This window comes from Equus caballus, chromosome 1, assembly GCF_041296265.1.
Source record: "Equus caballus isolate H_3958 breed thoroughbred chromosome 1, TB-T2T, whole genome shotgun sequence".
Lineage (NCBI taxonomy): Eukaryota > Metazoa > Chordata > Mammalia > Perissodactyla > Equidae > Equus > Equus caballus.
The window spans coordinates 117167110-117180923 of record NC_091684.1 but is presented as its reverse complement, the minus strand read 5'-3'; the positions used below and the strand labels follow the sequence as shown (position 1 = coordinate 117180923).

The following is a 13814-nucleotide window of genomic DNA, read 5'->3' as shown; positions in this document are numbered from 1 at the left end:
TCAAATTGTGCTTGACCATTTACTGGCTATTTGAGCTCGGGCAAGCTTTCTAACCTCTTTGCCTCAGTTCCCTCATCTGTGAAATGGGGGTAATAACAGTGAGTGAATTAGTATATCACATCACGTAGTGCCTGGCACATTGCAAACACTGTTTCTCTGCTTTCCTAGATGCTCCCCCATTTCTTGGGCAGGAAACCTCATTGTATAGCATTTCCTTTCCCTACTCTCTTAATATTTCTCTTAGTGTCCCATTCACCATCTGTGTTGGAAGGAGGGACCCACCTCTGACTGCACCTTTGATGCAATGCCCGTAGGCACACGAGAGCTTAGTGCTGTGCCTGGCACATGTCAGCCGGTGGAGTTGATGTTGGTGGATGAATGAGGGCCTGATTAGAAGGGATTAGGGTATCTGCTCAGGCCCTCCAAATCCCCCAGATTTCCCCAGCTCAGACCCAGATGATCAGCAGTCTTCAGCAAACGCAGGAGCGTATGAATCCCAGCCTCTGAGAAATGTGGGGAACGTAGCCTGGGGTGGTCATACCAGTGGCATTTTTGTTCTTCTTCGCCCCATCTGCCACCACAGTTCTGGACACATCTGCCGTTACAGTCACTCCTCTGGATGGATGTGCTGAGGCCAAGTGTTAAAATGCAAAGTGCTTTGGGAGCAAGGGGAAAGTTCCTGTGAATCAAGGACATCATGAGCAGAGCAGGAGCAGACAGGTAACCCTGGGCACAGAACACGGTGGGGATGGATGCTGGCGGTGGGAAGGGGAAGAATCATATTCCTCTCCTCCTCTGCCTCACCACAGAGCTCGGCTTTGCTGGCCCCAGTGGTAGCATTGAACCAGGAGAGTTGACCTTGGCCATTGATTTGCTTGCCTCTGTAGCACTCCACAGGGGGACAGGTATGTAGGACTCGGAGTGGCTGTAGATTTCCCCGAAACTGAGAAGTTGCTCTCCATTTACGCACACATCATTTTTGCCATCTGTTGTTAACAGCAGCTACCTTCTTGACATCTAGGAGGTAGGATATATTAACCTGGATTTAGATCTTTGAAAACTTTTGCTCTTTCCATTTCCTGCCCTATTCCAGTCCTGTGCCTGCAGCACCGTTAGACAAATTACTCTTTAGGCTAAGAAGAAGAAAACATGTTCTTCTCACTCTCTCCCACTCTCCCAGTTTCCTTCAACAAAGTGCCATGATACTGACATTGCTCCATTCCGGCAGTTCTTTCCTTGGCAGAACCTTGAGAGCACATTTCTTGAAAGAGAAACACTTTGTACTATTCAACTCCTCTGCTGTGTTCTTGCTTGATAAGCTGGGCGTGTGGTCTTCTTGCGGAGCCATCCTGGAACCAAAATTCAGGGCTGGTTCCCCCATCATCACAGAGTGTCTTTGGCAGACTGGGAGGGGAAAGTGGAGCCACAAGCTCAGATCCACTTATGTCACATCACCCTGCATCCTTGGAACCTTCCCCATGTCCCGTGCATACCTCCATCAAATACAGCCAGGCCTTAAGGAAGGCCCACTGCATACATGAAGGGAAATAGGAGTCCTAGTGAATTATCATGCAAATTGGGAGGGTGGGGGCAAACCAGAGGGTATGACTCAGCCTTGCTGCTGCTTCTGGTGTCTGGAGCTGATGGTGTCTCCATGACCTTCACAGTGTTCTGGACTTCAGCAGGTCACATCAGGCCCTTTGCTGGCAGCACTTCTGCATTCTAGGCCCAGACCAGGCCATACAGGAGATGATGGCTCTGGGACTGGGATGACATTCATCATGTACACGGTTAATTTTAGAAGACCTCAGTGCTTTCGTGAAGTCTTCTTTTGAAATAATTATCTTCCTTTAAAAAGCTAAGGAGAGCCTTACAGAACTTTGTAGCATTAGAATTATCTCCTTTGTTCTGCCTTGTTACATCTCGTTATTCAGTTTTCAGTTAGTGAAGGCACATTATCTTATGCCATTCTTTGACTAAATTCGTTTGAAACTGAGAATATCCCAGATTTAATTGGACTAGGTGGCATCCATGGGAAGGCACTTCGAGAACCCCTCTTTCTATTGGGAATTGATTTGGTCTTCAGATATCTTATCATTGTCTAAAGCAATTTAGGCTGATGTTCTTTCATTTTCTTGGATGCTATGTAAAGCCTCCACATTCTTCACTTTTAATACATCAGACCACAGCCCCAGGATTTGGAGGGCTTTTCATGGATGCCACAGATCAGCACAACCATTCTGGAGGAAAAACCAGGCCTAAGATCATACAAAGAGTCGGTATGAGATAACATGTGAAAGTCTTCCTGCTCTAAATGCTCATGGCTTTCACCTTCTGATGTCTACACCTGACTATGAATTCTTCTCCAGTTGTCTTATTTCTCCAACTATCTGTAAGTCTGCAAGTAATTTGTGGGCATGGTTATACTCTTGTGCCAATGTGATGACACCCATAGCTCCTAGCACATGGTGGTGCTCAAGTTAGTTGAATCAAATTATTGCCTACACCTGTGTGGACTAATACGGCAGCAGTTAGCCATGTGTGGATCTTTAAATTTATCTTAATTAAAATTTAATAAAATCAGAACTTCACTTCCTCAGTCACAGTAACACATTTCAAGCATCTGTAGCCACATTACCAGCGGCTGCCATATTGGACAACATACATAGAGACTTGTCTGTCATCACAGAAAGTTTCATTGAACAGTACTGGCCTAGACTGTGTTACAATGGACTGTTGACTTGTCTGTGATCCCTCCCAGACTGTGGGCTTCCTGCAGGCAGGGCTGTGTGTGCCACTCACTGCTGTGTAGCAGGTGCCCTGAAAATGCCTGGCACAAGATAGTGCTCAATCAGCTCTTATTGAGAGGATAAGTAGCAACTCTACTTTAAATTGTGCTCAGTCTTCTACATCAGGAATCAAAAATGCTTCCATTTTGAACAGGAAAGCCTTTTGATAGTCATCTGGTTCAAGCCCTTCACTTTCCACATAGGAAAACAGGCCTGGGAGGATAGGAGCCTTGCCTCAGGTCCCCAAACTAATTAGGGCATTTCTTTAACACCAACTATGGCCTCTTTCTCTTTGGACCATCACTCTGTCCACTATGTCAGACTGTTTTTCAATCAGACTGTCTTACTTTGAGATGGCAGTGCGGAAGCCCTCCTCAAATGATCGTTGAGAAGAAAGTTTCCTTAAGCTGATCAAGTTTACCTACCTACTAGCAATCTAGAGCATATAGATTGTCTTTAGTGTGCATATATTAGTAGCATTTCCGTTAGATTTGGAGACAAGGTAAAGGTGCCCGTGTTGTAACTAATATTTTATGTCGTTTTGAAAGTCCATCAAATTTCATAAGGCAAGAAATGATATATAAACGTTGGAAGGGAAGAGTCAAAGCCCTTGTTATCTGCATATTATAAGAGAATCATCTGACAAACTATTGGAACTAATAAGTGTTCATGGTGCGAATCCCAAGACCAACATAAAATAATCCATGGTTTTCCTGTACACAAGCAATAATCAGTCACAGAAGAATAAAAAGCAGGCCTTATTCACAACATCTGCCAAAGACGTGGAATACCCAGGAATGATGCTAATAAGAAGTGTAAGACCTTTATTATGCAAACTAAAAACCTTTGCCAGAGGTTGTTCAAGAAAGCCTGAAAAAATGAAGAGGTGCCCCATGTCCCAGGCAAGACTCAAAACTTCAGTGATTCCAATCTTACCCAAATTAATCAGCTTATTCAGTGCAATCCCAAACTCAAAGGACTTTTTATGGAACCTCACAAACCAAAATCATATGGAAGAGTAAAGTTCTCAAATACCTGAGATAATTCTGGAAGAAAAGAAAAGACCAAAGGCAGGAAGGAAGAATTGGCCCATTCCTTCCTATCACTCTAATTGCCTTGTCAAAGGCAGATTTTTTTCCTTGACACTCCGTAGCCTTTTCATCTGAATCAGTATTGTCCCCTCTAAAATGGCCACCTTGGGAGAGTGTATCCTCACTAAACTTGTTTGGAATTTACACCTGGAATCAGCTCCAATGCTCCTCCTCCCTTCTATAGAATGTTTTCCCAGTCAGAAATCAATATAGCTTTATGGGTTTTTTTGTAAAATTTTCAAACATCATTTGGCTCCAAGTCTGTCGAAGTGATGACCACTTGTGTGCGTAGGTTGGCTCTAGATGTTCACTTCAAATGCTCTAAGTAATGCAAACACTGTGGGAAGAAGGCTGTGAGCCATTCATTTGTTCATGTGTTCATGTTGGGGTCCATCCCAAAATTGAGTCTCCTCATTCTAATGAGGCTATGGGAAGAAGAACACCAAAGGTAGCCTATATTCTGCGTGCTAGTGGGCTGTCATATGGACGTAGATGTTTATGTGCTGCTTTTGTTTTATAGCTATTTGTTGAGCCCTGCTGTATGCCCAGCCCTGCTCTGACAGCTGGTGGGGCAGAGAAGGGTGAGACCATCTCCCTGTGTAAGGACCGTCTTTGTCATACAGGAGCAGGACCAGAGATGCAGGGGCTGGTGAGCCAGGAGGAGCTATTAGGGCCAGGAAGCAGCTTTTCATTGAGATGGCCATAGCTTCAGCCAAATCAGCCCACGTCCCTCGAACCTTTACTAATCCCAGGATACTGAATGCACAGGGAACCAGGCAGGAGTGTGACTTGTCGCATTCAAACCTAGATCTGCTGCTGGGAGATAAAAAGAAACAGGAGGCTATGTCACGGGCCACTGTCTTCATCTTCTTCCTGTGAAGGGCAGTACATGGGATAGACCAGTGGTCATCAGCGATCATCCTCCTCAGGCGTCCTGAGGGTGTCTGCCATCCTGACTGTCTGCCAAGAGCAGATGGGCTTCTAAGGCTTCCATGAAGCCTCTGTTCAGGGGTCTCACCCTTGCAGTCCCTGGACCACATCTGCCAGAACAGGCATGTTCTGTTCAGTTAGCTCATTGCAGAAGAAAGATGGAATTTAAAGGCATTTATGGGGGTTGGGAACTTCTCAGTCCACCATGAGCCTGCCTTCCCTATGGTGTGACATCTCCCCTGTTCCCTCATTAACTCTGCAGCTCTCTGAGGGCACCTGAGTGTGCAGCTCAGGCTGCAGCGTTTCTTCTCTGGGGCATGTACTTAGAAGAAGTGAGGCCGTCCTCTCCTCCATATCCCACTATTCCCCAGGTGCCTTGGCATGTTTTCCCATTTAACCCTCACCTCCGTTCCTTTAGATTATAAACCCCATGAAAGCAGGGGCCTGGCCTGTGCCAGCACCTGGAACAGTGTCTGGTCGTAGGAGGCATTTGACAAATATCTGTGGGATGAATGGATGAAGGACTTAAGTGTTATTTTGCCTATTTAGTCATAGACGAGGAAACAGAGGCTCAGAGGAGTAACTTGGCTCTTTCAAGAGGCAGAGCTGGAACTGTCATCCAGGTTGGTCTGACTCCAAAGCCAGGCTCTTTCAAATGTAGCACTCTGCTTCTCCATGAGGAGGGGGATTGCATGTCACCCTCTTTGACAGTTTACCTATTTTCATCAAAACTATTAGAAAATTGGTGACTGGCCAGGACTTGGAACCAGCTGCTGTGTACACATGTCGCAGTAGAGGGGGTCTGGGGAAATGTGCTGGAAGGGCGAAAGATGTGCCTGCTGTGGTCGACGTGGCCTGGGGAGATGGTTTCCAAGATAGACACCAGCTGGGAGAAAAGAGACTAACCTCGTAGGTGACCTTAAGCACATCACCTCAGTTTTACAGCCCCCAGAGGTGCTCATCAAGACAGAGGGAAGTGACGGCTGCTGCTTTCCTTGTTTCATTTGGAGACTAGAAGGACACAGGTGTTAATATAAGTGAAAATGCTTAGGCAAAATGATAACAGCCCAATGGCACTGCATCTTGTACAGAGTTAAGGTCTAAAATAAGGATAAAAGATGAAAATAGTATCAAAATTACCTTCGAAAATCACTTTTCAAAGGTGCCAAATCAGCCAGCCGACACTGTCTCTCTAAGTCCCTCATACCCAGTCTTCCTCCCACTGTTAGAAGCGGCAGCTACTTCTAGCATCAGATAAAATTTAAACTTCACCTGTCAAGACTCCGTATCTTGTGCCCTTATTGTGTGAAAAATGTCACCAGAATCTCCCTCAGCATGAGGCTGTGCTCACAGCGAGAGGCCCTGAGACCGCTGAGAGAATGGCAGATACACAGCTCTGCCACTCCCTCTTAGGGGGTGCACACACAAACTCACACACCCATTGACCAGAGTATGGGACAGAATCACCCACGTTTCGTTCTTTCGCTTTCTTTCAACACAATTAGTTGAATTTTTGTTAAAAGTGAAAAGTCCATTGATGTGACTCTTCTGTGTGTGTGTGTGTATTTATTCATACATACATACATACACACAAACACACAATCCCAGGCAAGACTGAGAGGAGGCCAGACATGACTCATATACCTGACATCAAAATCCCTTATATATAAATTCAAGATCTGAAGTATTTTTGTCACTTAAGTACTCGGTTAAGTAAGGCAGTCTATATTGTATGTGTCTTACCCATTTCACTTACTGTGATGTTATCCATTATAGCAAAACCCACTTGACACCAACGCTATATTGGTCATTATTTGCTGTTGGTGATTCAGAATTTGGGGTGTTTTACAATTATTCCTACTGTGATGATCCTGTATGTGTAGGAGGTGGAGCTGAGTCTGTGGAGAACCCAGGTCTCTGGTGGTTGCATTATTACTGAATACCTGAGAGCTGCTATGTGCATTTTCCTGTACAAACAAAAGCAAAAACTTCCCTGGGAAGAGAGATGTGTGATGTTATTGTTGGCTGTTTGTTTTGTTCCCTATAACTGGAGTTACTGATGACCCTGACAGTTAACTCTATTCTTCAGCGTGTGTAAATGAGGGCAGCCTGTTACCCAGAGTGCCTTTCAACCTTTGTAGGTCAAGTTTCTGAATAGCTGAAGATTGAGGGCACGGTCTGGTCCTTAGCAAAGAGGTAGTGACAGTAGAGAATTTCCCTTCTAGTGTAAATCTGGTGTGTGAATTACCATGGTGTTAATCTGCGTGGGCCATCCCTGTGACTGCAGCATCAGTAAACATTTACTGAAAAGGGCCTGCCTGGCATAATGGCCACATGGCTACTGAAAGAGGACTTGGGCCAGCCCCGACCCCTCCAGAGGAGAGGCAACACTCACGGGAGCCATTTCCTGGGTTCTTCATCCCACCCCAAGCCTTCTTTTCATAAACCCAGCCAAGACTGCTTTGAGGGGAGATGGGACCTGATTCATATACCTGGCGTCGAAGTCCCACAGCTTCTGAGAAATAGAGAGGTCGCCTCAGCCAGGTACAACTGAAGCTTTCAAAATGGCAGATGCACCAAGTCTAGAATACTTAGCTATCTCCCACAGTTTTCAGGATTTGGGGTGTAGCTGGGAGGGTTTGAACATTGTGGGAATTCTCTCAGAACTTCCTGCGTGGTGTGTATTGGATTTCCTAAAGCAAATACAGAAGCAACGTGCTGTTTGTTTTAAGATAAAATCAACTCATGGCCATTGTGTTATTGTGTCTGATAAATCTGTGCCACATGTGACATGAGGCCCGTCTGTGTTCTTAATCCTGCAGTCACTTTAAGTTAAAATTACTGTGTACGCTTAACGCTACTCGTTTTTGTTAAATATGATGTTGCCAGAAGTAATAGATGCCCTGGGACATAAAACTAAAATAACATCAATTTTTCAGTCAAGTAATCTTTAATTTTAAAGTAAAAATAGCCTAAGCAGTAGTTTATGTAGACCTCAAATATCAAGCAAGACTCCTAGCCCAGTACTAGTTCATCAAACTGTAAATTTATGAGGCACTTAGTTAGCATTTGAACATTTTAAACCAGATCAAGCATGATCTGTATTAGAGACAAGCTCCAGAAACCCAAGAATCCCTCTCTTGGCTGATCTTGCTGACTGGAACATTCCTTAGGGAAGTCCTTCTCTGGGGCCCGCAGAGTGAAACATAACATGCCGTGTGGGCACGCAGTTGTCGACAGTGCAGGCAGCTTTTCTGAGCACTGTTTTAAACATAGTTTTGTCTCCTGAGAGACCAAGTTCTCTGGCCAGCAGAGTCTGGCAGTGTGGGCGAAGGAGGCTCTTTCATTTTACAACCAACTTGACCACCGGAGAAAACTTGGAAGCAGTCACAACTGAAACATTCCTCCATACGTGGCGAGGCCATTCTGCCAGGGTTTGGATCTCCTCTGATTGTGCTTTTCCAGACAACATCCTTGTTTTGAAAAACCCATCTGGTGGCTGCTCAGGAGATTCCAGCCTGGGATGATGGCAGGCGGCTTGTAAAAGCACAAAGCTAGACGAAAATGGGTTCATGTGTTGATTCTCCGTAGGACTGCGTTCCCCAAGGTCGACGACAAAGCAGGTTGAACTAGTCCACGTGCTCTGCTTACACCTTGTCATTAGAGATGGAATGGGGCCACTTGTTTAATGAGACGTTTTATTTCTGCAACCACTACACGTTTAGCAGAGTTCACTGAAATCCATCAGAATTTTCAGAAGATCTACCCATTTGAAAACTCTGTTACCAGTTTTGTTTAAAGATATCAAACCCTAAATCAAATTTAGGGTAAATTTTAACATCTTTTGCCAAATGCACTCGAAAAACCAGTTAGTTCTTTTTTTTTTTTTTTTCCCCCTTTTTCTCCCCAAAGCCCCCCGGTACATAGTTGTATATTCTTTGTTGTGGGTCTTTCTAGTTGTGGCATGTGGGACGCTGCCTCAGCGTGGTTTGATGAGCAGTGCCATGTCCGCGCCCAGGATTCGAACCAACGAAACACTGGGCCGCCTGCAGCGGAGCGCGCGAACTTAACCACTCGGCCACGGGGCCAGCCCCAACCAGTTAGTTATTTTAAAAGTCAACACAAAACAGAGAAAGTGAGCAAGAGAGAAAGGTGGATGGGTAGATAACTATGGATAGCTATAGATATAGATAGATAAAACAAGGAGGAAAAAAGTAATAAGTTGAGTAATGGCACTAGAAATGGGACTCATTTTATTTAAGGAAGTAACCATTGGAAATATATCTAAATTATTCTCATTGGTCAGATTGATCTGATAATTTCTTGGTTCTTCATTTAACTCTAATTGGATGGATACCCAATATCTTGGCAGGAGAACAAGACTGAATCTAACCAGAAGTGGTTTTCATTGTTCTGTTGAGCAAGTTGCCGCTGCGCTAGAATTAGGACACATATTTATGGGTATGGATTCTTCAATTTTTTGGTGCTTTCCCAGTATTAAATAGATAATCCATTTGATAAATATTTACAGAGTGCTTGCTCTGTGCCAGTCTCTAGTAGAGAAGCTGGGATAGAAAGCTGCCCTGAGGGAACCTGGTGAGTTGTAGGAGCCCAGGGGAAATCCAGAGGGAGAGTATTTTTTAGGGGAAAGTTTAGTAGAGGTCTGGACTGAGGGAACATGTGGCCATCAACATGTAGGGGGCACTGCAGAAGTGCTCTTTTCTGAGAGGATAGTAGTTGGTCAATTGACCAGTTAATCAAAAAATTGGTTCAAGTGGAGAAACATGAAGAAATTATACTTAAGAGCCTTAAACATTTTGTTTTAACTTAAGCTGTGAAAATGTTAATTTTTTCACCAGTTTTGTGGTAGGGGATGAAAACCTTTTCTTTGAGGGTGCGTGTCTGCCAAGTGGACTTCCACATTACCTTCTGCACACAAACCGCAACTATCATGCAATGAGTTTGCGGTCCAGGTTCTTTTTTTTTTTTAGATTGGGTAGAACATAGAAGACCTTTGTGAGGCAGTCTGGGGCACATTTTTATGATTTTTTCCCTCATCTTTTACAGTTGTCTTGCCCACACCCAAGTTGGCTGCAGTCTGTTTTAGCTACTGGCTAAGTTAGTTTTCATGAAAAAAAGTTTACTTTTGTTCTCATATTTCATTGGTTAACACAACATGTAACCACACATATTAATTGAAATAACAGGTATTACTGACATAAGTAAATTTGAGAATAACTACAATTAACCCTTGTTAAGCGTACCCTCAGCTCATAGGAGCACAGACGTGTGGGTGATGGGAGAGGGCCTTGCCGGCCCAAAGATTCAAGAGCACGAGTGCCAGGAGTGCCAGGCAGTGTATCTTACAAAGGACAGGGGTAGCTTTGGCTGATCTGACTCCCCCTGAGGTGGTGAGGGAGTGTCTCTGTAGGCAGGAGCGTGGAGTGGCCTGGAGGGTGTGCGGAGCAAGGACACAGCGGGCGCCTCTCTCGGGGAGACACCAGGATTAAGCAGTGAGTAGGGGAATGATGGAAGTTAGAGACCATGAGGACTATGAGGAAAATCAGAAAAATGTGGCTCCAGGGAAGTATTTGGCACCTCTTTTTATGATGATCTCCGTTTGTGTTGTCTCCTCTTCCAGGCTGGCAGTGATTTGAGGTCAGGGATGGCGTATTATGCACCATTATATCTTCTCTTTCTAGTCCATTACCTGGCACTTGGGAAACCTCTAATAAGTATTTTTAATTAACAGAAGAGCATGTCTTTTTCCACTGGGCTTGTTAACAAAGAATGGTCATTCTGAAGCACAGCAAGTATCTCCCCTGGAAATCACAGGTCAGCAGACTGTGTGCCATCGGATCTTGTGTGTTTTGTGTATCGGGTTACCCCAGTGACAGCGCGTGTGTAAGCTAAGACTGTTGTTCAGCTTGTAAGGTGTATTCAGTCACCCCTGTCTAGACAGGCATCCTGGTGTCTGTTAGGTACTATTGGGCAGGGAAGGTGACAGGTATGATTGTGGTGGACCCAGGTGTAATGATGTGAAAGACAGACAAGCCAAACTTTTCATTAATTTGAGGATTTGCACCTATAATATTCTATAAGTCAAAGTCTTGGATGGTTCTCACTACCCCTTTGCATAGTGACTTCTCTTTAAGGCAGCAAAACACTTACATCATTAGCATTGGGATATTTTAGTGTTGAAAAGCAAGTCTAATCAGAAACTTATAATTTAAGAACTATAATATCACACTTAATATAATTTGTTCATTCATTTATTATTCATTTATTTAGCAAAAGCTTAGCATCTGTTTGCACTATCAATCTTCATTCATTAAGTAAGCAAATCATCACCCTCCCTATTTCTCTAAGCTCGTGACTGTTGGTCTGCTCTGTGAGAGTAGCAGAGGACATCTGTCACCTTTTGTATTTAAGACTTGATTTAAGTTAGCATAGTATGCTGGAACCTGGAACTGGGGATGAGAAGCCTTGTAGCATAACTGTCCCTCTCTCCTTTTCTTTTCCCTCGGGCAGCTTGGGGATGAACCACGATGATGACCACTCATCCTGCGCCGGCAGGTCCCACATCATGTCAGGAGAGTGGGTGAAAGGCCGGAACCCCAGCGACCTCTCTTGGTCCTCCTGCAGTCGAGATGACCTTGAAAACTTCCTCAAGTAAGTCCTTCAGTTATTCTATACAATCAGTATAATACAAAGTACTTCCAAAAGACACAAAAATTGGAGTTTCAGCAAGTGTGGGAAGGAGAAATGAATCTCTTTTAGAATTCTCAGCTCGTCAAAGCTTCCTCCCAGGTGTGCGTATGGTATGATGCTCGGCACCCCACTGCTGATCATAAATGATTGATTGACTGAAATATCAACACAGTAATCAGGTCTTAAAAAGAATCCCATTTCGTTCTCTGCAGTATTTTAACTGTGCGTGGACACCACCTTAGGAGCACTCCTTGGCTGCTATAGGACAGGGCACTCTCTCAGTGCTCAGGCTGCTTCCCTTGATAAGGAGTACATTTTCTGGGGAGGAGGGCTTGCTCACCTCCCCCATGTGTGGGGATGGGATGGGTTTATCTCACTGCCACTTTCTTTCTAGAATGAGTCTGCATCATTCCATTCTCAAATTTCTGTGGAAGAATTGGCCACCTGATTTCAGACCTTTGTCAGAGTCTGTGCTCATGTGCAATGTAGTTCCCTTAGTGTCATGACCTCAGGGGTAGACTTACAGATTTGCCTGGCAGACCCTGATTGCTTCACTCCTTAGTGGGGGCTGTGAAGCTGTGCTTCACAGAGATGGAAGGGAGTCAGTGTCTCACCTGCACATGGAGCTTCACAGTCCAATAACACATTCAAGTGCCCAGTGAATTCAGGGTGGAGCAACAAAGGCATCGCTCTGACTTCTGTCCTCATCCCTGGTCTTCTTCATGATGTTTCCTGTGGATGGGGACATTGTTTAAATGGTACATGAGGCTTAAAAATGGGCTCGTTAGTTTTAATATAGCCTATGTCCTACTGAATACTTGTTCTCACAGAATCTTAATGAAATATGGTAAGCCACTCGACACTGTTTCATTTTACACAGAATGGTCAGTGAAACGAGGCAGGGTGTTTTCATTTGCTCATAGACACAGTGCTGATCCCACTGCCTTTGTTAAGGTGTGTGTCTGAGCCCAAGAGAGGTGGACCAGTGTCAGACTGTATGTACTTCCATGTGTGTAGTTCTTTTCTTCAAGAATCTTGGCAAGAGGCTGGGTTTTCTTTTTTATTACCATCTGCCTTGTTTTAGGAATTAAAAATAAAAGCATTCAAGTCTTTAACCTCCTCATGGAAGCACAGCTTCACAGCCCCCAGTGCAGTTTTCCAGAGATGTTCTCAGCATCTCTGAACATCCCCATCCTGGTTGAAATCCTACAGTTCTTTACAGAGTGTGCCACTGGCTGGCTTTCAAGGATGGCAGAGGGTATAGTCAGGTGAGACCCCCAGACCCACCAGCTTCCACGACCTCACAGGCCCTCCAAGAGAATCTTCAGAGTTAGAAATAAGCACTTGGTTTTTATTTAAAACAAAACAAAAAAACACTAACTCATGTTTGTTCTTTATTCTTAGTAACTTTTCCTCAAAGCCATATTCTAGGAAAATATAATAGGAATCCATTTCAAAAGTATTTTCATCCAAGAAAGTTCACAGACTCCCCGAGAAAAGTAAATGAGCCTCATGAGTGTTAGTCCCAGGCCTTTTCCTAGTTGCCAAGCTCTCGTTGCCTTCTACACTTGGCCATGTGGAAAAAGAGCAAAAAGAAAGAAAGAGCACAGTCCAGTGTCCGGTGCCTGGGTCATCTTCCCATAAATAATTCAGAGGTGCATCCTTCTCAGTGACTGGCAAGTCAAAACAAAACCCTGGGAAGTACATTTGCAAGTCTACTTGTCTCTTGGCTGTTTCAGGTCGAAAGTCAGCACCTGTTTGCTGGTCACAGACCCCAGGAGCCAGCACGCAGTGCGCCTCCCTCACAAGCTGCCAGGCATGCACTATAGCGCCAACGAGCAGTGCCAGATCCTGTTTGGCACCAATGCCACCTTCTGCAGAAACATGGAGGTAAGCAGCCACGGGAGGGCTGGCTCAGGAAGGAGCATCTGGCTTCTGTTGGAGGACACAAGTATTCACATTACATCCACACACATATATACACACACACATTCACATACACAGCCATGCATATACATACATCCTCATGGGCATTTGCACAGGTGCACTCATAGAGAGCCACACATGTACACACATGCATACATATACACACATAGGTGGTTTTCTTCAGAGTTGCTACTGACACCAGTAGTCTAATGTTTTGTTTTTTAATCGAAAGGTATTTCTTTCTTTCTTTTTTTAGTAGCCTAATATTTTAACATGAAAAATTTAGCACACTAGGGAAAAGAAAATCAACCCGTCCTTCTTGAAAGTGATGTAATGTCACCTGATATCAAACCCTTCACATATATGA

At 44.4% G+C, this 13814-nt stretch overlaps 1 protein-coding gene across 11 annotated transcripts in view; it reads left to right on the top strand.

Moving 5' to 3' along the window:
- Window positions 1–13814, top strand: part of ADAMTS17 (ADAM metallopeptidase with thrombospondin type 1 motif 17) — a 338494-nt gene that overhangs the window by 170223 nt on the left and 154457 nt on the right. For all 11 annotated transcript variants that reach the window (XM_023651365.2, XM_023651360.2, XM_023651364.2 and 8 more), the window contains exons 9-10: window positions 11342–11482; window positions 13261–13411. In XM_023651365.2, the coding sequence (XP_023507133.1) occupies window positions 11342–11482; window positions 13261–13411 (292 nt within the window). The remainder of the gene's footprint in view (window positions 1–11341; window positions 11483–13260; window positions 13412–13814) is intronic.